This window comes from Vicugna pacos, chromosome 32, assembly GCF_048564905.1.
Source record: "Vicugna pacos chromosome 32, VicPac4, whole genome shotgun sequence".
NCBI classification, from domain to species: Eukaryota; Metazoa; Chordata; class Mammalia; order Artiodactyla; family Camelidae; genus Vicugna; species Vicugna pacos.
Window position 1 is genome coordinate 25308877 of NC_133018.1, and position 26039 is coordinate 25334915.

The 26039-nt window shown below is 52.6% G+C and overlaps 2 protein-coding genes across 2 annotated transcripts; one reads left to right on the plus strand and one right to left on the minus strand.

The window, feature by feature from the left end:
* The first annotated feature begins 605 nt into the window (after positions 1-605).
* On the plus strand, positions 606-16286 carry ANHX (anomalous homeobox). Its single transcript, XM_072952836.1, has 11 exons — positions 606-954; positions 1223-1320; positions 2801-3070; positions 5262-5389; positions 7321-7444; positions 8522-8735; positions 9148-9268; positions 10448-10740; positions 13724-13871; positions 15658-15742; positions 15990-16286. Exons 1-11 carry the CDS (start codon positions 606-608, stop codon positions 16074-16076), a joined length of 1917 nt encoding a protein of 638 aa, XP_072808937.1. The 3' UTR covers positions 16077-16286.
* A 7911-nt stretch (positions 16287-24197) lies between these two features.
* On the minus strand, positions 24198-25650 carry LOC102534679 (methyl-CpG-binding domain protein 3-like 1). The gene is made up of 2 exons (XM_006209516.4): positions 25567-25650; positions 24198-24968 (listed from the first exon to the last, which is right to left on the minus strand). Exon 2 carries the CDS (start codon positions 24948-24950, stop codon positions 24339-24341), a length of 612 nt encoding a protein of 203 aa, XP_006209578.2. The 5' UTR covers positions 24951-24968; positions 25567-25650; the 3' UTR covers positions 24198-24338.
* Positions 25651-26039: the final 389 nt, after the last annotated feature.

Genomic DNA, 26039 nt, shown 5'->3' on the forward strand with positions numbered 1-26039 from the left:
GACGGATTACCTTCCAGGAGCCTGTCCACTTTCTTTAGTGTGATTTGTTTAGCAAATCTTCCACCAGACGCTTGGATTCTTCCCAGATTTTCACGTGAACAAACGCCGAAATGTTTCTCAGTCTGCCGTTTGACGTCAGAAAATTTTGACCCTGCCCACCCTTTCAAAACCAACTTGAAGTCCTCTTTGTCTTATGTCTAGAGCCCCTTCCAGCTTGCTGTGCACAACAACTCACAAAACTGTCAACGGCACAGGGTAGAGGCCAGTGTCGGAGCCAGGGCGATGGCGGGTCCGTGGTTTCCCCTGCGTATTTGACCAGGGTTGGCGAGGACCCAGACCCGCAATCGCAAAGGCCTCTCCCCAGCACGTGGAGCTCTGTGCCCAGGATCCTGCAGGGGGTAGGATTCGCAGTGCCCTTTGCTATGACCAGGTCTCCTTTAAGGCACCCCTTTCCGCGGGGGCAGGCTGCAGCGTGCGGATCTCGACCCTGGCCGGGCTTTAGCGCTGCAGTGCACCAGGGCAGAGGCATGGGGTTAGTCCAGGGTCACAGCTTCCTCCTGCTGCAGGGGGTGGGGGTCGTGGCGCCCCCTCCTCCAACCTAGCCCATGACCTCCAGGACCCCGGAGCCGCTCCTTCCACAGACTCTGGAACTTTCAGACCCCCGAGACGCCCTCAGCTCATGGAGAACCAGCAGAATCCCCACCCCCACCCCAAACCCAGGCGGATCCCCAGGCCCCCCGACTGAGGCGCAGAGAAGGCGCAGGGCACAGGCCCGGGTCGTTGGGCGGGGCGCTTGCCCGGATTGGGAGAAGCCTCGACACTTTGTAGCGACCGTTCCTTTGCCGGCGCCTCCCAGGCGGTGCGGGCAGGTGCGGGCAGAGCACGTGTGCGCGCCGAGCGCAGAAGCCGGGAGCCAGTTCCGGGCCGGGGTGAGTCGGAGGCATCTGGGTGAAGGTGAGTGAATGAGGGAGGCGTCTGGGAGGGGGTGACTGAGTCTGGGTCCCGGGTGGGCCTCTGGGGCAGGCATCTCAGCCCGCGCGGGGAGCACGGTACCGGGGGCGCAGAGCCAGGGCCAAGCAGAGGGTGACCAGGCAGGACGCACAGCAGAGCCGCCTGCCCGCGCCCCCCGCCCCCACTGGGCCGGGTCCCCTGCGTGTTCACAGTGCGCCCCGGCACGACTTCCAGAACTCTGGAGTCCTGTCCTTATGAGCCCCGTCCTTAGCCTCCTTCCTGCCCTTCCTGGAGCCAGGCGTGGAGGTGGGGTTGGCGCTGGAGGAAACCAGGGTCCCTCGCCTCCTGCCAGTCGTGACCGGAAGAAACGTGAGGCCCTGTATCAGGAGCTGGTGACAGGGCGCTAAGGCTGGGAAAAGGTGGCATAGACGGGAGTCCCCACCCCCACCCCCACCCCCGGCCGGCGCCCCTGGAAGCAGTGTGGGGCGGAGAGGGCTGGAAACAGGGCTGACCCTCTGCCAGGACCCCACCTGTTCTCTTCGGATTCTCACAACCTGTGTGGAAAGCGGTTCGGCAGCATCTCCTCAGATCGCACCCTTTAACCTCGCTTCCAGGCGTCTGTTCCATAGAAGTAGGGGCAGTTGTGAACACAGGTCTGAACGTTATCCTGGAAAATGCGATCCCTGGCTTACTGCCTGAACGTCCAGGGCTGGGGAGGCGTTGCTGCAAGCTACTGCCCCACCTTTCATGGGGTACTTTGCAGGACCGGGCAGAGACCAGGAATTGCCTCTGCGGTGCTGGCCAGATTAAGTACTGCCAGAAACAAGCGCTCTCTGCTGTTAAAACGCCTTCAGTCCAGCTCGGCGTGGCTCACCTGTTTGTGTGGAGGGTGGGAGGGCAGAGCAGGGGGCGCAGCAGAGTCGGGTTTTGAGTGTAACATGTCAGGGTTCCCTACTTGCACACAGAAGTCAGCCTGCCTGGGGCCCCACTTCTGGGCAGAGGCAAGTTACCTCCACTCTCATCCTCAGTCCTCACCCGGCAAAGGGAAAGCTTGGTGCCAGCAGCGATGTGAGGGCAAGGGGCCGGAACTCCAGCAGGGCTGGGCCAGGGAGGCTGGTGCGCATTCATTCCTTTGTCTAGATTCCCTCCCTCTGCCCGCCTTGTCTCTTTCTCTCCTTCCTGCTTCCCTTTCCTCCCCTTTCCTTTATTCTTTTATTAATTTGTCAGATGAGGGCAACCTTTAAATCTTCGTGGTTTTCAAATATAAACTTTTTTTCAAAATCAAGAGTTAAAACCACATTTTGCTGGTCCTGCCACGGGGTTGGGCCCCTGGACTCCCCTGCGCAGGAGCAAGAAGGGCCTCTGCCCTGCCCCTGGTCCAGGGCACAGCCTCCACCCTCCCTCAACCCCGGCCACCATTTAGAGAGGCCTGAACACCCTTCTGGCAGATGCTGGGGAAATCTGATGACCTGACCCGGGTGGGCCCCACCCCCACTGAACGCAGAGGAGAAGCGAAGGGAACAGTAGTGACCACGTGCGTGAGATGTGGGGGAAATGGAGAGGAGGAGATATGGGGAGGGGGCAGCAGCAGAACAGAGGGAAGGTTCAGAGGAGTGAGGTGAACTCCCAGCGACAGCACAGGGCTGGGACCTGGTGCACAACCAAGGGCTGGACTGTTGTGGGGACTACAAGGCAATTCTGGGGGGCAATGATGCCACACCTTCTCTCCTGACCCCCACCTTACAAGCACCTGCGGCAGGAGGGGCCTCGCAGAGTTGGTCTGAGGATTGCTGTGTGGTCAGCCTGTGGTCATCACAGGTCCTTGTCATGACTGTTGTCTTGTTTGCAGAGGGGCCCCAGCGGACTCCGGATGCAGAGCCTCCTGCAGCTGCTGAGGGGCAGGGGGGGCGCAGGTCCGCCCCTGGCGGAGCTGGTGAGCCTCGCAGGCAGGCTGTGCCGGGACCTCCAGGACGACCCTGCCCAGGTGCAGCCCTTGGTCACGGCGGTGCTGGACAGCCAGCTCCGCCTGCACCTCCTGGACAACGTGGACGTGGCCCTGGTGTGTGCCCGCGTGCTGGCCCAGCAGGAGCAGCACCAGGCCGCCCGCCAGCTGCTGGAGGTAGGACTGGTCTGCACGGGGGTGTGGACAGAGGTGCGGAAGCCACCACCCCCCCAGACATGACAGAAATCCCCAGAAGTCATCAAGAGCCTAGGGAGAGATGCTATATACCAAGTTGGAACCATTTACTCTCAGCCAGTGAGAATTCCTCACTGGGTAGTCTGAGACAAACTCTCTGTTTATCAAATCCCGGTGGTCCTGGAAGGGTGGGCCTGGAAGGGTGGTCCTGGCTGGGACAGTCGGCATCCCAGGTAGTGAGACAAACAGTCAAACAGACCCTAGGCTCCTGGTCTCCATTTGGGAAGTCTGAAACTGCAGGTTGCTGGGTCACTCCTCTGGTGGTACTTTGAACCTCAGCTCATTTGTCACCAAAACCTGAGCTGCGTGCATGTGAAGCTACTTATGCTCTTTATTTACTCACTTAACGTGACTGGTACATTTTACTACCTAAATACTGGTATGTTTGGTTGCAGGATGCTGCCTGCCCCAGGTTATACTGGGGTGGTGCAAATTACGCACTTTCTGCCTGTATTACTTTCTAAAATCTGAGACATTCATAATTCCAAAATCCATCTGGCTCACAGGATTGCAGTAGGACATGTGGGGGCCTATGTTTCCCTCTTTCACTCCCTGTTACAGCCGCTGCGTGGTTCATGCTGCTTTTACCTTCAGGCTGCCCAGTTCTTCCCTGTGCCTTCTGTTTCCGCTCCCCACTCCCATCCCAGCCCTGGGGAGTCCTCCTGGCTGCCCTCCCCCCGGTCCTCTCCTGCCCTCTCAATCTAGTCTTCACGCACCAGCCAGAGGGGGGTTTAAGACAGCAGGTGGTAGGTACCCTGGTGTGCAGCCAGGCAGTGGCCCCAGAGCCTGCTCTCCAGTCCCGACAGTGGCCTTACTGGCTTCCGTGCTGTCCCTCGAAGCCCCTAGACCTTTGTCTTTGACCCCGTGTGAGCCATTGGCCAGAGGTTGGAGCCCTGCTCTTCGTGTGGCTGGTGCCTTCCTGCCACTCTGGTGTCTTGCTTTCAGCGTCACCCAGTCCAGCTGATGCTTCTTTATTCTCAAGCAGAGTCCCTCGTGTCCCTTCGTGGCTCCTTCCTCAGTTCAGAATGACCAACCTATTTCTCTGTCGGTCTGTGTATGGTCTGCCTCCGCTCCTGCACTGCAGGCCCCAGGATCGGGAATGCCTCAGTTCTGCTCATTAAATGATCCCAACATAACACCTGGAACAGAAGAGGGCTCCATTTTCCAAATACGTCCGAATAAATGGGTGAACACACAGGCTTGTAACAGCTGCTGTGAAGGCAATCGATGATGAAAAACTCCCAGGGGAGGGACTATAGCTCGGTCAAGATGGTCCAGAAATGTCTGGAGGTGATGTGCTCTGAGACCTGAGACAGAGGACAGGGCCACCACATTGAGAAAGGGCGTTTATGGCCAATGGCCACTCCTGCAGGCGGGGAAGCCCCGCGTGGCTTCCGTGACGATTGTGCCTAAGGCCGACTGCTGCATTCTGCAGAAGACTACAGGCCTCAGCCCAGCAAAATGGGCTTTTCCTGATGCGTGGAGTGAAAGCTAAATGATTCTCAGCATCTCCCTCACCAAGATGGTCCCAGGAACACTGGGGTTGAAGGCAGGGACCACACACTGACCATAGGGCCTGTGTCCAGGGTAGGCCCAACTTGGCATCTTTGGGCAGCTCCCAAGCCTGGTTCCAGGACCAAGGCATACTGGGTTGGTGAGCTGGCACTGGCACAGGCCAGGACCCCTTCATCCCCCCCAGCTCAGAATGTGCTCACTGAGCCCCAGGGGCCCGCCCTGCTGGTGGGAGACAAAGGTCTTCCACTCAAGATGGGGGACAAGCCTCGGGCCCCTCAAACGTGACCTGTGGCTTGCGGTGCAGCTCTGCCTTGTGTGTTATGGCCACAGGCTCGTCCCTGGTCCTCTTGCCTGTGCTCCTCACCAGTGGGCAGTGATGGAGAGCTTTGCCCGCCTTGTCTTCTGGAAGGGCAGCAGTGCTCAGTGAGTGGGTGAGGCTGATCTCCCAGGGACTTCCCACCCAGCCTGGTGGGGACTGGAGCCCGGCTGGCCATGAGGTGCCAGCCAGTGGGTGCCAGCCAGTGGGTGCCAGCCAGCAGCTTGTCCCAGGGCTCCCAGGCTGGCGAGGGCTCAGGTCTCATCAGGCTCTCGTCCGCAGGGATTCCGGGTGCCGGGAGGCAGCCCCGAGCTGGTGCAGCTCTGGAATGACATTCACTACTGTCTGCTCATGAAGAGGCTTGGCGTGGCCGTGCTGACCCCCGTGCAGAAGTTCAGGTGCAGGAAGAGGTAGGTGCCTGCCTTGATATGCCCAGAGTCCCTGCGGCCCCCAAGGGATCTGCTGTCCAAAGCCACAGATGGGCTGAAGGGCAGTAGAGGCAGGGAGATAAGGGCAGGAAAAGCCAGGAGAAGCAGGAACAGTCAGGGTAATAGGTGTGACATCGGCTGGTGCCTTACACTCAGCCACACTCTCCTCCTGCCCCACCGGCTGTGGGGACCAATGCCTGCAGGGCACGGAGGGGGAGCCCTTCTTGGGACCCAGGCAAGAGTCCAAGCTGCAGCAGGAGCCACTGTCCATCCGGCAGGACTCCACAGGGAGGGAGTCAGTGGGCGGACACTCTGATCCCACCCTCCTTCCGAGGGATGGATGTCCCTCAGGTTGGCTAATCCCCATGGTCAGACACTGCAGATGGCCTGGCCTGGACCCCAGCACGGCCCCTCAGGGCTGCAGGACCCTTGAAAGAGAGAAAAACACGAGGGTGCTGCAGGCACGATTTGATCGACGTAGTGCTTAGGAGACTGTCTGGCACACGACAGCTGCTGAGTGGATGTTCGTGGTAATTACCGCCATGACCGTGCTCAGCACTAGGTAAATGTCACACCTGGTTCTGACTGTTTCCGTCCTCACCATTCACGGATGAGGAAACCGAGGCACAGAAGGATTCGCCCCAGGTTCCACACTAGAGAGATGCAGGATTCCAGCCTAGACATCACGACTGTGGAGCCTTTGTTCCTAGGTGCTCCCCCCCTGGCCAGGAGGGGCTGCAGGACTCGCTCGGGGCTCCTGACAGCCCGAGGGGCAGGGGTTGCTGAGCCATGGGCCTGACTGATGGAATAAGAGGTGGAATCTTTTTGGGTCAGACCGAGTTTTTCTCGTGGTCCCTGCCAGTTACGACTTTGAAGCCCAGCAGTTAATCTGTCCTGGAGTTTTGGGGGATGCAGTCATGAACCTCAGTACAGGTCCTGACAGCCTGCCAGAGGATGGTTCTGCAGAGTAAATGACTGGGGGACCAGCATGGGGTGTTGGTGAAGAGGCCCCTGGTTGCTGGGGCCCTGCTCTCCTGGAGCTGCCCGGGAGTGTGGATGGTGGACCATAGTAGACCAGGAAACAGCAGGTCCCATAATTCAGAGCAAGAACTGCTAGATGGGACACGTTCTGTAGGGGCTGTGATGCATTGGCCCTTTGTTGTGGTGGGGGCTGCAGCAGGGACCCGGCGAGCCTGGGAGAGGCCTGAGCATGGGGGCAGCTCTCTCTGGGCCTAAGGAGGGGTGACATGGGAGTCACAGCAGATGGCCAGTGCAGAAGCAGAGGCGGGAGGTCCTTGGAGTTTCTGGGAGTGGCTGTGGCTGGAGAAAGGGTGGTGTCAGGATAGGCCTTGGAGGATTTGCTGGCAGGTTGGATGTATTGGAGAAGGTAAAGAGAAAAAACCTGGGCTCCGGGGCTCTCGGCCTGATTGGCTGGCGCGTGGTGGTCTCTCATTGGATACCCAGGACGCGCTGGGGGTGGGGGGTGAAGCTTCACTGGGAGGTGGGATGTGTGGGTGCGTTTTTGTCCTTCATGGGGGTTTGTTCAGTTGACATTTGGGTAGCAGATCGTGTAGAGACAGGTTGCTGTTTGTTTATATGTCACTTTTTTCTTTTGGAAAAATTCCAATATACACACAGTCAAGAGAATAGTGTATCCAGCTTCAGTATCCTCATCATCCAGCTTCAACAGTCATGGACCATTGGTCAGTGACTGGTCCTGGGAAGTCTGGTGAGAGTGTGGAGTGGGAGCCGGGGCAGTGCCAGGCCCCTCCCTTGTTCAGGGGATGGACTAGGGGGCTGCAGCACACAGCCGGCAAGGAGAGTAGCCAGTGAGAGGAGAGGAGGTCTAGGCGAGCACACAGCTGGGCCCAGAAGAAGGGATCTGTAACCACCTCCCCACTGCCCTCATCCAGGAACCCACCGCCTCCCTCCCTCTGCCCTGACGGCCTCAAGAGCCGGAACTTCCCCAGAGAAGTTCGCCAGAAGCTGCAGGACTTTGCCTCGAGAGTGAGCACCAACCCCAGCAAGGCCCAGCGGGTAAGAGCAGTGAGAGCGAGGCCAGACACCCCTCCCTTTACCCGACCCTCTCTGTCCTTAGGGACACCCATCACTAGGTGCCTGACTGCCGACCCTTAGGTGACCATGCACCCTTGGGGAACTCCCACTTTTAGGGGAAGCCCCATCCTTAGGAGAACCCCACCCTGAGGTGATATCACACCCCTAGTGACTGATCCACAACCTCAGTCACCCCCCATCAGACCCCCTACTCACTCCATCGCCCTAGTGGCCTGTCTGCCAGGGCGCTGGTGGGCTCTGCCTCCTTTGAACTGCCCTGGGGACGGCGTTCTTTGGCTGGCGGCCCCTGAATGTCGGTCCAGCGTGCACAAGTAGGGGGTCTGGTTTCCTCACGGGTGTCTCGATATCCTGTCCTCCAGTGTGGCTTCAACAGATGCCCACTGAGCACTCGCGGCGGCCAGGGCTCCAGCAGGAGGGATGGAGGGGCTGAGCTCTCGGGGAGTAGGCTGAGGGGATGCGAGTGGGAGTCCTTCAAATCGGAAAGCTGGCTTGCTTCCTTCTCTCCCAGTCTGATCAGGGGGACTCGCTCAGTGGCCGCCCCGCCCCTTCCCCCCCCCCGTCCAATCAGCTGGACTCTCCCAGTGACTGCCCCGCCCCTCCTCTCTGTCTCCAATCATCCGGAGTCTGGCAGTGACCGCCCCGCATGCTCTCTTTCTGTCTGATGGGCGGGGCTCTCTCCCAGAGCTTGGTGCTGGGCCCGTGAAGGTGGTTGGGATCTGGGTCCAGCGGAAGGACAGGTGCCTGATCGCAGGGTCGATCGTGGCAGACGTGCTGTCACACCAAGCGGGCAGGTGGGCAGTGGTCTGGTGTCACCTCTGGAGGGTCCAGTCTGCAGGCCCTGCCTTAGGCCTCTGGACTCTGGGTGGTTGTCGGCGGTGCGGCGGTGTGACTGAGGAATGAAGCCAGAGGCCACTGTGCCCATCGGCTCCGTGTCCCAGCCCACTCGGTGCCCCCGCTGCCTGGTATCCAGGCTGGCTCACTGTCCCGGCCTGGCGCCTCAGGAGCCGGCTGGCCTAGGGGTGCATTGTTTCGAGGCAGGAGGACCTGGCCTCGGAGACGTGCTTGACCATGGAGCAGGTCTACAACTGGTTTGCCAATTACCGGCGGCGCCAGAGGGCTCTTGTGCAGCGTGCAGCGCCAGCCCAAGACATGGTGGACAACCCCAGCGCGACGGAGGCAGGTCCACGCCCTCTGCAGCCTGCAGGCCACCCCCACCTTGGCTCTGGGTGTGTGGACAGGCCTCAGTGGTCAGGTGAGTGGCCCGTCTCACAAAACCTATGTCTATGGCCAGGCTGAGGTAGGGTCCCTGGTTACAGGACACCCTCTCCCAGTCCACACGTTCAAGACTTCACCCCGTGGGGAGAGAGATCCCTGAAGCTGAGTCAGGTTGGACTCAGGATGGGCCTGGGTGGTGCTGCAGCAGCGTTTTGCCTTCGAGGCTACCGTGTGGCCAGGGCCAGGAGGCAGTGGGAAGGGAGCCAAGTGCCAGAGCTTAGGGTGTCCTGGGCTGGTAACTGCCGTTCAGGCCAAAGACAGATCAAGGGACCAACAAGAATGCTGGGCGGCAACCTTTTCTAGCCAGTGTGGTTGCTCTTAACCTGCTGGGAAGGAGTCTGGGATTCAGAGCATCCCCCAGCCGCCTCTCGTGTCCGGTGCATTTTCAGCAGGACCTGAGGAGAGTGGGCCTGTACAGACCCAGGAGGCCACCCAAGGGCCGTGGGAGCCCCTGGCCCCGACCCCGGACTTCTCTGGAGATGGGACTATGCCACAATCACTGGCTTCCAGGTACTGCCCTCCTCACAGGCCATGGGACCGTCTTCCTGCTCAGCTCCCCTGTCCCCGGTGGGAGACCAGACCTGAGGTGGGCATGGGAAAGCCTGCTGGACACTGGGACCAGGTCGAGGATGGCTGAGAACAGAGATGGCTGTGACCCCAGGGGTGGGGGAGCCACTGGCAGGGAGCCCACGTTGGGGACCCACACTGGCTGCCCGGAACCTGACTCATAGTCTGGCTTCATGTCAATTTTGGAGACTGGGGAACACAGACTTGGAAAGACACACACGCAGACCTACCTCCAAGACAGACCATCTGTTCTCGTGGTTTGTTTCTCTAGCATTTGGTCCGGGTAGTATTTATTTGAGTTAGTAACAGGCAACAGTTCTTGAGTTCCTACTATGGATCAGGCACTGTTTGAGCTCTTTCCCTCACCTCCTGGGATGCTGCATGAATGCAGCGAGGCTGAGGGAAGTGTGGGTCAGCAGCAGGACAAAGTTTGAGTGTGGGGCCAGGTCCACTATGTGTAACCAGCAAGCTGTGCCCACCTCTTCCACTGACCCTTGTGTGGGCAGCGTCTCTCATGACGCCACCAGGCTGGCACCTTACACCCAGGCCGGCACTGCCCAGATGTGTGACCGCAGGCAAGTCCCTGTGACCTCAGTGTCTCACTTTTGTTCACCTGTGAAATGGAGGTAGTGATAGGACCACCACTGCCATGTGGGTTGGTCCACAGATGATAGGGGTGGGGAGTTGTTAACAAAAGCCGAGGAGTGGTGTCTGAGATGCCGCTAGCATTTGTGGAATATTCACTCTTTAAATTACTAACTGCTGCCTAATATTCCTTAAAGATCCACCTTCATGTATTTACTCAACTCTTAGGGGCTTCCTAGTCACTTTCCACTGTCAATACTGTGCAGCAATGCTTTATTGAAGGGCCTTGTAAAGAAACTGCTAACGTGGCTTTGGTTTCTAGCAGTGGTACTTTCTGTGTCTCTGGAACCCTTGCAGCCCCAGGGAGAACTGTGGAGGCAGTGTGACTGGAGATGGGGTGGATCCCACAGCCATCAGAGGCTAAGTGGCGTTGGGAGCCCAGAATCGCTAACTGGGCTGGAGTCTCCCCCAGGTCCCCCTGTCCCAGCCTGAGAGAGCCTCTGCCCACCAAGGGATGATGTGTGCTGTGTTCCCCAGGTCTCTGCAAGGTGGTGAGAGGTACCAGGGGGGACCTGGCTATGGTCCTGCCGCTCTCCCCACTGTCTGCCCTAGCCCCGGCCTCTGCCCTCTGGCTGCTGGCAACGACACACTGGACCCCTCTCTGGCTGCCCCCGAGTCATGGCTGATGTCCCGTGCACTGGCGTCCTCCAAGGAAGATCCCCTCCAGACTGGGCAGCTGGTCCGCGGTCTTGGGGTGGACTTGGCCATGCACCCTCCTGATGCTGCTGTGGCTACGTCCGTCGCTGCCCCCAGTGAGCCCGGCCCCACAGGTGGGTCCACTTTAGACAGACCCCATGTTTCTGCATCAGATGCTGTAACTGCTTGCATCCTGTTTGAGGGGGCAGAATTTTGAGGTGCTTGGACTTTCTGCTCAGATCCCGTGTTATTTGGATCAACCCCAACCCAGTGCAGCTGGAACACATGCTCTTCCCACAGACAGCCCGAATATGTCCCCTTTATTTTTGTTTCCAAAAAAAAAATGTGCACCTGCCTGAAAAAACAAGACAGTGAGGAAAGACAAAAATGAAATGAAACGGCTGCCACCCCGGCAGTCTCCGCTCCAGTCCCCGTAACTTGTCAACACCTGTTACAGCCCAGGAGGGCTGAGCTGCTCATACCCCTGCGGCCCCCCCTGCTCTGGTTGGAGTTTCTTTCTGAGTTATAACTGTAGCTCTAAATACCTTGCAAGAATATGTATTCAGGTATATATTTTGTCCACCAAACATGACAGCATCTTGTGACAGCCCAGCTGGTAAGGAGGATATCGGCACTGAACTCAGCCCGTGACCTCAGTTTCTTAGTCTTCAATGGTCACACACATGTTTTCTTGGAGTTTCTCAGTGCTTTTCTTTTTTCTTGCATTGTCTGCTCTTACCACGTCGTTAACGTCTCCCCGTGTTTCACACGTCCCCCCCTGAAGGCTGCCTGCCGGGAGCCTGCTTCCTGCTCCCATCCGAGTGCTCGCTCTCTAGACCTGAGGGGAGCAACCCCCCAGGGCCCCTGTGGCTGCCTCCCTGGGTCTGCTTCGGCAAATTGAATTGCAGGTCTTATTCTTTCTTTCCTGACTCTTGTTTTGTTAGAGAATGTCTTCAATGAACTTTACGAGGAAGGGTGCCTGCAAGGGACATTTTCCGAGTCCTTGCATGTTCTGAAATGGTCTTTAATCTGCCCCCATATTTGATGGCCACTTTGTCAGGGACAGAATTCTGAGCTTAAAATCCTTTCCCCTTAGAAATCTGAAAGCATCTCATCCTTGGAGCATCCGGTGTTGTCATTTTAAGTCGGATGTCATTCTGATGTTCACGTATCTTTCCTCTCTCGGAGCTTTTTATCTTGGTGTTCTGAAGTTTCAGAATGGTCCGGAGACTGGGTGTGATGGTCCTGGGTGTGAGTCTTTTAAATTCACTTTGTCGGTAAGCCTTTCAATTTAAAGAGTCTGTGAACAAGGTCTCTGTTAAGCTCTGGGGCATTTTATTAGACTGAAGCATAGCTGACTTACTCTGGGTGTTTGGGGTGATACTCTTGGATATTTTCTTTGATAGTCTCCTCCCTCCAGTTCTCCCTTGAGAGCACGAATGTTATTTGGATGTTGGAAATCCTGGAGCAATCTCCCAAAATGCTTATCTTTAAAAAAAAATACATGTTTTTATTGTGTGTGCTTTTGCCTTAAATTCGGTCTTCTGATACTTTATTCTGACCGTTACATAGTTTAAGAGAACTCCAGGCTCTGTGGTGTCTTTACTGATTTTCCTTTCTTCAGAGATCCTGTTACTTTTCTAGATGCGATAGCTTCTATTTCTCTGAGTATCCTAATTAGAAGTTTCAGGAAGTACCTTTTGCTGCCTGAAGTGGGGAATGTTGGCATCCTGGATTCGGGTCCTTCCTTGAGTAGAGGAGGCGGGGCCCCAAAGAGGGCGAGCTCGAGTCTGGTTTCTCCGAGGCAGCTTTTCCGTCTGATCGGACTGGTCTTTCGTTTCAGAGGCTCGCCATTGCCTGCCCATATTTACTAACAGGGCTGGAGTCGGGAGGGCCTTGGGCAGCCTCACCCGGGGGTGAGGGGAGCTGGTCTTCACGCCACGTCCCGTGTGTGTGAGGGGTGGTGGTCTCCGGGAGGTGTCCAGCTCCCTGCTGACCGACCGCCTGAGCACCAGGAGGCCCCCCTGCTCCGCCTCCCTCGCCGCAAGCTTCTCAGGGTCCTCGGCCTTGGCTTCCCCTCAGACACCCGCCACCTGGGTGGGATGGACCTGTGCTCTGTGTTTGCGGAGCAGGGACCTCTCTCCCCTGCTAGTTACCTGTCCCCTGACACCTGCTTTGTTCTGGGCTTGGGGCTTTTTATTTCTCTTTCTCTTGGAGGAAGAAGACATCTCATTGATCTATTACGTTTGAAATAGAACTGTTCAAATTAACCAAATTTCCTGGACCTCAGAGTATCTTGAAAGTTGTGCGGGAAAGAGGAAACAGCATAAAACAGGGGTGGAGTTGTGTACCAAATGGTGGGGGAGATCTGGGCAGCTGGCTGGCAGACAGGAGGAGGGACTGTTGCTGAGGATCTGAGATCAGGGACTCAGGCTCGCTTTACCACCTGACAGACTTAGAGCAGAAATGGGCTGAACTTCTTAGCTCACTTTGCTCCTAAACATCTGTCAACCAGAACTGATCAAAAGCACAGTGGCTTGCCTTAGAGAGGCCAAGGTCCCCTGAGATGTTTGCTGAAACATTTTAAGCAGAGGGAAAGTGCAGAGTAAGGTAGTGACACCTCGCACCTCAGTGACGTCGGGGCGAAGCCCAAGGTGAAAGGGGAAGGAAACAGCCCAGCCTCTGGTGAACGAGTACGAGCGGCAGGAGGAAGCGGATGCCCACCTGTCTGTCCGTAGGCGACGCAGTGGACATGGGGCAGGGCTGGATGCTGAGTCTTCTTCTTTCATTGAAGTACAGTCAGTTCACACTGTTGTGTGCTTCTGGTGGACAGCGTCATAGTTCAGTTGGATTCTGGATCTTCTGCACTAGGGGCTGTTGTGAGGTCTGCAGTGACAAAGCAGAATTTGAAGTCAGCAAACTGTTACTTTGTTTGGGTCTTTGGGAGCCTGAAGAGGCCACTGAGCTCACCAGTGGTGGCTGCCCTCCCCTCAGCGAGGGAGCTGAGCCTGGGGCTGGACAGGTTGGACGCGGCCTCTCTGCAGGATTCTCTGTCGTGCTGCATGGGGACCCTGCTGCCTTTTCCAGCCCTGGGTTGTGGCATTTCTTCCTGTGCAGGATTTGCTGACCCTCCCAGCGTCAACTCCCAGAGCACGTACCTGCAGGAGGTTCCAGGCACCAGCGGTGGCTGGACAGAGGGACTGGCGGGTGGCTTCCTGATGACACAGCCCCCACCGCAGGCTCCCGAATTCATCCTTGCCCAGAGGTAAGCCTCAGAGCCCTGGAGCTCAGGCTACACATGCCACGGCCCGTAAAGAGGCCAGTCCTGGTGGGGAGATTTGCCGTCCAAGTGTGCAGCTCTTTTCTGATGGCCCTCGACTGAATAAAGGTTGTACTTTTCCCAAGAGAAAAGAACACCCGGAAATATCAGAGGAGTTATGGGCATACATTCTGTGGCTGGTGCTCAGGCCTCGACGCTTCCCCAGAGATCTCCCTGGGCCCCGGCTGCCTCTTTCAGGCAACTTCTCTTTTTTTTTTTTTGGTGCGGTGGGGGAGGAAGGTGTGGTGGTAATTAGATGTATTTATTTATTTACTGGAGGTACTGGGGATTGAACCCAGGACCTTGTGCATGCTAGGCATGCACTCTACCACTGAGCTACACCCTCCCCTCTTCAGGCAGTTTCTTTTCCCCAAAGACTTAGTTTCTGAACAGCAGCAGGATCTTGGCTTTATATTCCAAATTGTAGTTTTAAAAGGGCTCTGGAGGGCAGTGAGCAGCCCAGGGCTGCGGACTGTGGTGGTGGGGCTGGGGCAGCCATCCAGATGACCTCCAAAGCGCAGCCTGTTAGGCAAGGGGGCCTCTGCAGCAGAGGGAATCTATGGTAGCGGCCACAGGACTGGATCCCCAGGGTGCAGGAGCTCCCTAATCTGGGCAGAATCACAGGGGGACGTGTGAGAGAGGAGGAGCCCCCCTAAGTTGCAGGCCCTGCTTAGGAAATAGCCAGACAGTGAGAAAATCCAGCCCGTGCTGACGGACTCACTTTTCCATTTATGACTGGGAGCCGCACAGACCAGAGGCCTTCATGGGGTCCCCTTGTGGCTTCTCCACTGGCCGACTTGCCCTTGGGCCCTGCTGCCCTGGCCCATCCTTGCTCTGGTGACCTTGACTCCTTCTGTAAGAACAGCTTTGTTGGGGGTCTAACTGGCATAAAGTGACCAGGCGTGTTCAGTTGTTACAGATGATAGTTTTCTGAGTGTGACTCGTGTGTCCGCCACAGCCCATAACCGAGCTGCAGGTCTTGGCCTTGCAGGCTATTTCCACTCGCCTCCACCCCCACCTCCCCAGCATCGGGGATCTGCTTTCTTTAGCTGCATTTTCTGGAATTTGGTACAAATGAAATCGTACAGCAGATGCTCTTCTTGGGGGGTGCAGCACTCTGCCTGACTCCTCCGAGACCCGTCCCGGTACTTTGGGTCCCCACAGTCCCCTCCTCCTCATTGTGAGTCCTGTCCTCGGCCTGGGTCGACATCACCGATTGGCTGGCACTTGGGAGCCTGGTCTGGGGGCTGCTGTGAGCCTTTCCGTATGCCTGGCGACCTGCACGTCTGCCTTTGTGTCTCTGGGAGAGGACACCTACGAGTGGGTGACCAGGTGTGGTCAGACTTTTAAGGATCTGCCTGGCCGCTGTTCTGAGGGGCTGCACCAGTTACCTCCCCTGAGTTGGCCCTAAGGGCCTACTGACTCCTTCCCACCTCAGGCCTGCCCCTTCTTTGTGACCTTTTCTTCCTTCACATCCCCACTGGCTGTCCCCTTCTCTGTGAGCCTGTCTGGATGTACTTAGACGGCCCGAGCCACCTGCTCCAGGTGCCGCACAGGCCCCTCCCACATCCCACCCACCCGAGAGCCCTGCAGGCAGAGGCTGGTCCTGAAGAGGCACCTGGAAGGGCCCTTGATGGGCAGAGAGCTCTCAGGGCACACTGCTCATGGTGGACCGTGTCACCCTCCAATAGGGCCTGGAAAAGGGCCTGTCCTGACCCTGTCCCTTTTCCAGCACCCCGGAGCTGGCCCCAGCCCCGCCTGCCTTTCCTGGCCCCTTGCCTGCCGTGGAGCTGAGCCAGCCCCTGCCCTCTGGCCAGGTGAGCCCTCCTTTGAGGTTCTGTGGTTTCCCTCCTCCCTCCTGCATCCTCAGCTCGTGCCTTTAGTGTGAATAAAATGGGCAGAGGTGACCACGGGGCAGTGGTGTCTTGAGGCTGAACTTCAGTGGAACGAGGACTGGACACAGTGTTTTTCACTGAGTCCAGAGAGGCTGGTCCAGGGTGCCCAGTGGGATGGCAGAGGTGGCAAGAGGGTTCCTCCATGTGTGACGCTTTGTTGGCCTTCCAGGTGCTGTGGCCTGATGACCAGGCCTCCAGTGACGCCTTCTGGGGAGCCAGGATGCTCCTTGAGCTTTCAAGGGGCAGCCTGGGCTGAGCTGCCCCTTGGGAGCCTGGCCGGTGTTCCAGGGGGAGCATGTGTGGACATCTGGCAACACAAGTTTCAGAGCCTTGTTCCCACTGGAGGGAGGTCCCCAGAGTCCCCTGGGGTCCTGCTGAGAAGCACCGAGGGCAGCTGAGCCCCCTGCCGTGTTGGAAGAATTTGGTTGGCAACTCCTTATACTGGAGGCAGCAGCTGAGGTCAGAAGTCAGTCAAGGTGGGTCTGTTCTCAGGCAGCAGCTGGCTGCAGCTAGGCTCCTGGGCATGGCTGGGCAGTGAAGCCCTTCTCCAGAGAGGGAGGTGGCACTGCTGGCCACTCTCCTGCCTGTCCTGTCCTGTGACAAGGCCCCCCTGACTTGGTGAGTGCGATGTGGGCTGCATTGGACATGGCTGTGTCCGGGGCTTCCTTGGAGGCACGAGTGCTTGGGGAGAGCCAGCCCGGGTGGGACGGGCGCCTTCCCCTCAGCCTGGGATTCATTGTGTTTGCTGAACTGACATTCTGTTCAATTAAATGAAAGTTTGATGTTCTGAACTCCCCCATTCTCTTTCACTCAAGTGCATCCTGGACATCCGGCCCTCTCATGCCTGGCCGGCCTTTCACAGGCAAGTGCTCAGTCGATGCATTGGTCCCAGACAGATGGGTGTTCAGATCATTTCCAGCATCTCTGTTTTACAAGCAGCGTCCAGTGGGCATCTCTGCAGGCCACCCTTTACCTGGTTTCTCCTGGGAACAAGAAATCGCCCCGGAGGAGGAAGCAGCGGGGCCAAGCGCACAGACCCAGGTGCCGCTGACCCTCTCTGCCTGGTGACTTTGACGCCCAGGACAGCCACCTCCAGGAAAGGGCCCCTGGCCTGGCCTCCCTCTTGTTGGGGGCCACAGATGAGATACAGCAGGGAGCAAAGCCACATCTGTGCCCTCAGGGCTCACAGGACGGGGCAGGGAAGCTGGGGAGTAAGGGGCACTTGCAATTGTTGGGGGGTGGGGTGAGGTGTGGAGCCTCTGAGAAACCTGGATGCCTGGAAGACACAGGAGCTTCCCAGGGAGGGGGTGTCTCAGCTGAGACCACCTGTGCTCAGTCTCCTGCCCAAGGGCCCTCGGCTGCACCCTTCCCGTTGTTGCAGAAAAATGTGTTACAGCTCAGTTGTGACAGGAACCTGGATCCGGGTGAGAAACCAAGCAGCACTCAGAGAGTTGGAAAATTCAGGTTCATTACACCAGCCGGCCCAGAGGAGTTAACACTCCAAGCTCTGAACCCCGTGTGTAGGTTTACACAGGCTTTTATAGGCTGCCAGTTTACACTTTGCAACATCATATGTAAATAAGGTATAACAAAAGTTGACTAATTAGGAACAAGCTTTGTAGAAATGGACCAATCAGGAGGGAGAGAAATAACCAATCAGGAGTGAGCTCAGGGAACCAACAGCATTTTAGGGGTAAGTTCCACTTTCCTAGAAGTAAGGCATTTCAGAGGCAAAAAGTGAGATAGTCGCTGGGCCAGGGAACCAGATGGTGCCGGCAGGAGAGTAGTGGTCCTGCCTGGGGGTCCTGCCGGTATTTTTTATGGGGCTTCCCACCTCACCATCACCCCACCTCCCTCAGGAGCGATGGGCAGTCCATTTGGACAGCTGCTCCCAGGCTAGGTTCCCTCCAACTCAGGTCTTTCCACTTTAAAACATGTCATTATTTTGAACCAGTCGAAAACTTACAAAATGTTGAACACAGGATACAAAGATTTCTGTCCTTGAACCATTTAAGAATGAGTTACTTACCTGGTGTCCCACCGTTCTTGTGACTTGTACGTGTTTCTATCAGATACGGAACTCTGCCCTCACAGCCGCAGGGTAGAATTCATCGAAATCAGGACCTCAACGCTTTGCCCCCTCCCAGTTGCCAGCGCCCATGAAAGTTGTTAGTTGTCCCAAGAATGCCCTAAATTGTGAAAGAATCCACCTCTGCCTCATAACATGGGCTACGTTTACCTGACACCTCTTTCAGTGCCCTTCAGCCTGGAGCAGTCCCTGGTTTTTCTGGGGCTCCCATGACCTTGATACTGGAGGATTACAAGCCAGTTACTCTGTAGAATACCCCCCAAGTGCCATGTCTGCCGTTGCCCTGGAACTTGGGGTGTACATTTTTAGAAAGGATATCCTGGAAATGCCGCTGGGTCCTCACCATGTCCTCCCAGCAGCACATGGTTTTGCTCACCTCATCTCCAGTGGTGTTCGTCTCGACCGCCTGGTTCAGATTTGGCCAGCCAAGCTTCTCCACCACGAAGTTATTCTTTTATTCTTTGTGTAAGTATTTTAGCAGATGGTACTTTGAAGCTGTGTAAACATCCTTTTCTTCATCAAACTTTCTAGTAACTTGTTAGTTTCCCTAGTCTGCTTACTTCAATCCCGTAATTCATGAACACTTTACTCTCTCATTTTACCCCAATTCTGGGATCTCAGACATCACCCACTTTCTCCCCTCAACACACACACAGTGAGCACCCCAGTGTCCCAGAGTCATGTCAACCTTAGGATTTATCGTTCCCCCAAATGGTGATTGATGTAAATAACTGGCCTCCACAACCCATCTTTTTCCCCACTCTTATCCACACAACGCATCACCAGGTGAAGAGCTCTCTTCAGACTCACCCTCATCCAAATTCTGCACAAAATGTCAGGACAGTTAGTGAACAGGTTTTAGGGTTAGCGGTTAGAGGGCCTTGGGCTGCTGTTGGAAGTGCCTCCCCCCCCCCTCAGGACCATGCAGAGCTCTGGGCCTGTCCTGGTCTCGTTCTGGGGCCTTTCCTGAGGCCAGCAGAGCCTGGATGCCTGGCAAGGAGGTGCCCATGTGAGGGTTGGTCTCAGAGGCAAGACCAGGGTGAAAAGGTCGCACTAAGGTCTCCAGGGCACTTTCCTCCCTCCTGTCCTTGGCAGACACTGGGCTCCATCCTGAAACTGATAATTAGACAACAGAGGTCAAAATTACCCATGTTATAAAAACCACTATACCAAAACTGACACAAAAAATAACAAGATAAGAAATTGCATATGTCTCGTAGATGAATCAAATCAATAGTTGAAAAGCCAAAACAACTAACCAAAAACAACAATTATAAAAAAACTTTCCACAATGAAAGCTATAGGACCATAATCATGAAATATTCAAAAAAATTATATGTTAGGAAAAAAAACCACCTGAACTCCTCAGGCTTGCCTGGCCCTGCACAACAGTAGGTGAGCACCAGCCCTGGCACCCACTGTGGTCCTTGCCCCACCCACCAGCACCAGCATCCTCAGGTCCCAAGCCATAGAACCCAGGACCCAGTCCATCCATCAGTGGGCTGGCACTAGCCCTAGGGCGTGACTACCCACTAGTGGGTGGGAAACAGCTCCATCCTACATCAGCCAGCACCAGCTCCGGGACACCTTGAGCCCCTCAGCCAGCTGCTCTGGGATCTGGACCCATGCACAGGTGGACCGTCACCAGTTCCTGGGCACAGCAGACCCCACAGCCAGCCGTGTCAGGAACTGGACTCCCCACCAGCAGGACAAAACCAACCCTGGGGCCTCCAGGCCATGGTCCTGTCCGTGAACAGCAGCACACTAGTTCTGGGACCCCTGGGCCTGCAGCCAACCATGCTGGGACGAAACTCCATCCACCAGTGAGCCAGCACCAAGACCTCTTCTGGCCAAGCAGCCAGCATGCCAGGACCCAGCCTCACCCACCAACGACCAGTGTCCTTCACACAAGGCAGGGACTTCAACCATGCACACAGGGGGCCAACCATACCTACCAGCATGTTTACAGTTGTCACCCCACCACAGCAGTAGGACCCATGCAGCCCACAGAGGGGCACTCCTAGGGAATGTAGTTCTGCTTCAGAGGGGCATGTGCTAAAGCCCCCAGGGCATTTCCGAGAGAAGGCCAATTCTCCAAGATCGGGAAATGTACAACAATCTACAGATTCAATGCAATCCCTGTCAAGATACCAATTACATTTTTTCACAGAACTAAAGCAAGTAATTTTTTTGGTGGCGGAGGTAATTAGGTTTATTTATTTATTCTTAGAGGAGGTACTGGGGATTGAACTCAGGACCTCCTGCATGCTAAGCATGCCCTCTACCACTTGAACTATACCCTCCCTCCTAGAACAAGTACTTCTAAAATGTGTGTGGAAACACAAAAGACTGCAAACAGCCAGAACAGTCTTAGTAAAAAGAAAAAAGAGGAGGTATCAATCTTCCCGATTTCAAATTCTACTACAAAGCTATAGTAATCAAAAACAGTGTGGTACTGGCACAAAAACAGAAACACATAGATCAATGGAACAGAATAGACAGCATTGAAATAAACCCAAACTTATATGGATAGTTAATCTGCAACAAAGGAGGCAAGAATATACAATGGTTAAAAGACAGCCTCTTCTATAAATGGTGTTGATAAAAGTAGACAGCTACACACAAAAGAATCAAATTGGACTCCTTTTATGCTATATACAAAAGTAAATTCAAGATGGATTAAATAAAACTTTAATGTAAGACCTGAGACCATAAAGTTTCTAGAAGGCATAGGCAGTATGCTCTTTGACACTGGTTTTAGGAATTTTCTCTTTTTGGCACTGCCTCCTCAGGCAAGGAAAATGAGAATAAAAATAAACAACTGGGACTACATCAAACTAAAAAACGTTTGCACAGTGAAAGAAAGGATCAACAAAATGAAAAGGCCACCTACTAAATGGGATAATGTATTTGTGAATGGTGTGTCCAACAAGGGGTTAGTATCCAATGTATATAAAGAACTTATGCAAAAAAAACCCCCAAAATAACTCATGCAGCTTGACTTAAAAAGAAAAAAACCCAATTAACAAATACGCAGGACCTTACATTTTTCCCGAAGAGGACATACAGACGGCCCGCAAGAACGTGAGAAGGTGCTCACCATCACTCATCATCAGGAAAGTGCAAATCAAAGCCACAGTGAAGTTATCACCTCACACCTGTCAGAATGGCTGTCCTCAAAAAGACAGCAAATACATTGTGTTGGTACAGATGTGGGGACATGGGAACTCTAACACTCGGTTGGTGGCAATGTAAATTGGTGCAGCCAATATGGAAAACATTATGGAGAGTCCTCAAAAAATTAGTGATAGAACTACCATCCAATCCAGCAATTCCACTCCTAAGCATTTAGCTAATTTGAGAAGATATATGCACCCCTGTATTCATGGCAACACTGCTTGTGACAGCCAGGATATGGAAGCAATGTAAATGACAGTCAGTCCAGTCAGTAGATGAATGGATAAGGCAGATGTGAGCTATAGATCTGTATCTATATCTCAGTTTGTCTTGATTGTATTGTTCTTTTAAAAATTAGAAGTATATCTTTTGCCAATACGGGTTAGAATATTGCTAGTGTGATGAAGTGAGCACTCAAGTTTAATTCTCTGCTGAATTTCAGTAGTACCTGAAAAGTTCTGTTTTCAGCTCAAGGATATTTATGCTGTTCTTCTGGAAGAACAACTTAGTAACACGCAGCTGTTAAGCTGTACGCATGCACCTGAATTCATGTGTGCTTTTATTTGCATTATATATATATATAAATATATATATGTGTGTGCATGTATGTATATATATATATATATAGAATACTCTATATAATATACATGTATTATATATATATAATGCAGTACTACTCAGCCATAAAAAAGAATAAAATCTTGCCATTTGCAAAAACATGTTTGCATGTTTGGACCTAGAGGGTATTATTATGAAGGAAATAAATCAGAGAAAGGCAAATACTGCATGATTTCACTTATGTGTGGAATCTAAAAAACAAAGCAAATGAACAAACATAACAAAACAGAAACAGAGTCATGGATAGCAGAGGAGAAACTCTCCAGAGGAGAAAGGATGGAGGGAGGAGAGACATAGGTGAGCGAGATTAAAATTTCAGATTAAAAAATACATGAGTCACTGGTATGAAATGTACAGTATGGTGAATATAGTCAGTAACTTTGTATTTTGTATGGTGACAGATGACTGCTAGACTTACTATGGTGAATATTTTGAAATGCATGGAAATACTGAAGCAGTATGTTGTGTACCAGGAACTAACATAGTTTCACAGGTTGATTATACTTGAGAAACAAACAAGCAAACACAGAAACTCATTGAAAAAGAGATCAGATTTGTGGTTGCTACAGTCAGGAATGGGAGTAAGGGGAATTGGATGAAGGCGGTCAAAAGATACAAACTTCTGGTTCTCAGATAAATAAGTACTAGGGGTGTGCGACATGGTAAAGAGAATTAACATACTGCATGTTAGGTATGAAAGTTGTTAAGAGAGTAGATCCTGAGTTCTCAACACAAGGACAGTTTTTTTTCCTGTTTCTTTAATGTTGCATCTAGGTGAGATGACAGATGTTCACTAAACTGACTGTGGTCATCACTTCATAAGTCAAATCGTTGTGCTGCAAACCTTAAACTTACACGGTACTGTTTGCCAATTATACCTCAATAAAACTGGAAGTAAAAATAAAAACAAAATGGAAGTAAAACCTAAAAAAAATCAAAAATTAAGATAAAGACTCCCACATTCCTCGGGTTTTGGTCTGCCTGTGAACGTTCCTTCAGTCTCCACGTCTGGGGAGTTCTGAAAGGCCGTCTCTGCTCCTGGCCCACGTGAAGTGAACCAGTAAAGAATGTACGTCATGAGGAAGCAATGTGAAGCCCCCAAAACATAAAAGGAGTCATGAGGAAAAGAAAAAAAATCAGTGTGGCTAAATAATGATTGGTTTTAAAACAAGATGTTAAAATACATTCTTTTTTTAAAACATTTTTTATTGATTTATAATCATTTTACAATGTTGTATCAAATTCCAGTGTAGAGCACAATTTTTCAGTTATACATGAACATATATATATTCATTGTCACATTTTTTTCCTCCGTGAGCCACCATAAGATCTTGTATATAATTCCCTGTGCTGTACAGTATAATCTTGTTTATCTATTCTACATTTTTGAAATCCTGGTGTGTCCCTTCCCACCCTCTGCCCCCTTGGCAACCACAAGTTTGTATTCTATGTGTATGAGTCTATTTCTGTTCTGTATTTATGCTTTGTGATTTTTTTCTTTTAGTTTCCATATATGAGCGATCTCATATGGTATTTTTCTTTCTCTTTCTGGCTTACTTCACTTAGAATGACATTCTCCAGGAGCATCCATGTTGCTGCAAATGGTAAAAGACATTCTAACTAAAGTTCTGGATGATTACCACATGGTAGAGAAGATTCAGTTTTATTTTATTTTTTATTGTCTTATGTATTTTAAAATTTTTTGGGGGGGTGAGGTCATTAGGTCTATTTATTTATTCATTATTAGTTTTTTTAATGGAAGTTCTGGGGATTGAACCCAGGACTTTGTGTGCACTAAGCGTGCACTCTGCCACTTGAGCTATGCCCTCCCTCCCCAAGAAGATTCCATTTTAATATAACTCGGTTTAGGGAAGATATACAGATACTCTTTTTTTTTTTAACACATCTCTCCAAGAAACTGACAAATCCATCAGGCAAAAGTAAGTAATGTTGAAGAGAATCTGACTAATACAACCCACATGACCAGGCAAATAGACAAATGGATACAACCAAGCTCAGGCTTCTTGTTAGATTAGTGATGCTGCAAACAGTCTCTCTTGGTAGCATGGTTCCCCCCAGTGGCATGTCGATTTTCATGAATCGAACTTCAAACACATACAGATCTAGGGAAAAGGGGAAAGTCTGGCCTTTCATTACATGCAACAAACCCCAGAAAAAACAGAAATTTGAGAACATAGATTAAAATCCGTTGAAACCCAATGAAATGTTTTGGGATCTACTGGGGACTGTCACCTCAAACGAATAACCCATTCTGACTAGGTAGCTTGTACTCTGTAACTGTGAGGGCAAAAACCTGAACAAACCCATGACTTTGGTAACTGTTAACTGTAAAACACAGATAAATAACATACTAATTGAACAGAAATGAAACAACAACATAGAGGGAAGATGTCTTTCTCTCTTCGCCTGAAACTCAATTTCTTACCCCAGAAAGCCCTATGTTACACAAATGTTACACAAGTGAGTTTACAATAAAGGAAAGCATTAGTATATCTTTTTATTCTCTTTTAAAGTATAGTTGTTGTTTAAATTTTTTTTATTAGTATATCTTAAAGTTTCACAAACTCAAAGCAAGAACGCTGCAGACACAGCAATAAAGCGCCGTGCGGAATTTCATTGGCACCATCGTCTCTCCTTGTCGTGGTGTTTGTCGGGACGTCCTTCTTGGCCCCTCGTTCTCTCTGCCTCACTCGCCAGTCTGTCTGCAGTCAGTGCTATTGCCAGTCTCTCTCTTGCTGTCTTCACTTTCCTTTCCTGATCACTGATCTCCTCCTCAGTGACCAGACACTGTTTGCAGAGGAGCTGCAGGATGCCCGGACCAGCTCCTGGAGTCATCTCTGACAAATCTGAAGACCGGGCAGGGGTGGGCCCAGGGCTGGGGTTGGGACCGCCTGTGTGCACCCCTGGCAGGGATTCACCAGCACATCTTGGTACAAGTTTTTGCAAGGCTTTGGCAAGATCCAGAGGACTCAGTGGTTCTCCTGTGCTGCTGCACGCCTGGAGTCCTTGCAGTCTCTTCTGCCAGCACAGCTGCTGGGGGGTGTCCAGGGTTTCCTCCTCGTGGCAGCATCTGACCTCATTGCCGGGATGGGATGTGATTCTAGTAACTGGTCTCTTGAATATGTAACTGGACATCCTCAAAGGGATGGAGATGTTTAAACCTGGCTTTGGTTGGAACTGTTTTCCCCAGTCACGATGCTTCCTCTGCGAAGTCTTCACCATCATGCTTCTTTTCCTCGTACTCTACAAAAATAAATTGGGAAACTGGAGCCACATGAGGAATGAAATCCTCCTCCTTGGACCATTATCTCGGTCCTTTTGTACTTTCACCCTCCCTCTGTCCCTTGGGGGTTAAGTGTGACCTGCCTCTTGGGACATCAGCAAGCAGATGTGGATGAAGAACAGGAAGCTTAAAGTCAAAACTCAGGACCACTCCAGATCACTTCAGCTCCACCAGCTTGTGACACCCCGTCCTCTATAAGTACGATCATATTTTCTTCTTGTCCTCGTCACTCTCAACTGCACAGGTCTGGGTAGTCTCTTGTATCACATGCTTATCAGTCTTTCTCTAAAACCCAAATGCCTCCATTCTTCCATGTCATGTGACTGTTCACCTCGTTAACCCACTGACTCATGATGTTCACAGTGCCTTTAACCACGGTGGCCACTGTAGACCACTTGTCTATGGTGACATTAACCCTCTTTAGCAGCTCACCCCATACCCCTGATGCTTACATCAACCCAAGTGGCCGTGTTCTAAATAAATAATTCAGAAAACATATTAACTCATGACTAATTTCTGATCTCTGATTTTTTTTTCAAACACTCATACTGTAGATACCTGTTCCTCAAGATTGGAAGTTATGCCTGATCACCATTTCCTCATCTGAATTTCTCTCCTCCTACTCCTGTCAATCCTGGATTCCATGCACTATGATCTCAATAATTCTCTTGGAATAACTCAAAATTCCTTACTGCTCATCACATCTGCCTTGTAAAACTTCAAGCCTGGAGGGTGGCACTTATCTGCCATGCCATAGCTACCGCTGGTCTTATGAACTGCACACAACATGATATTTTGCTACCATGGGAAATCCAAAATCATCTGCATCTATTGGAAAGCATCCACAATGCCTGGAAGTTTAATTTTCTTTGTATGTGCTGGCATATTTACTTTCTGATTTTTTTCCAAAGTCTGTTTCAGGTGTTCTCCAATTTCCTTTTTCCTTCACACACATCCTATGTCCCTTAACTTGTCGGATATCTCACAGAGAAGTTGCTAACTACTAGGTGGAAATTTTACCCTGGTAGTTG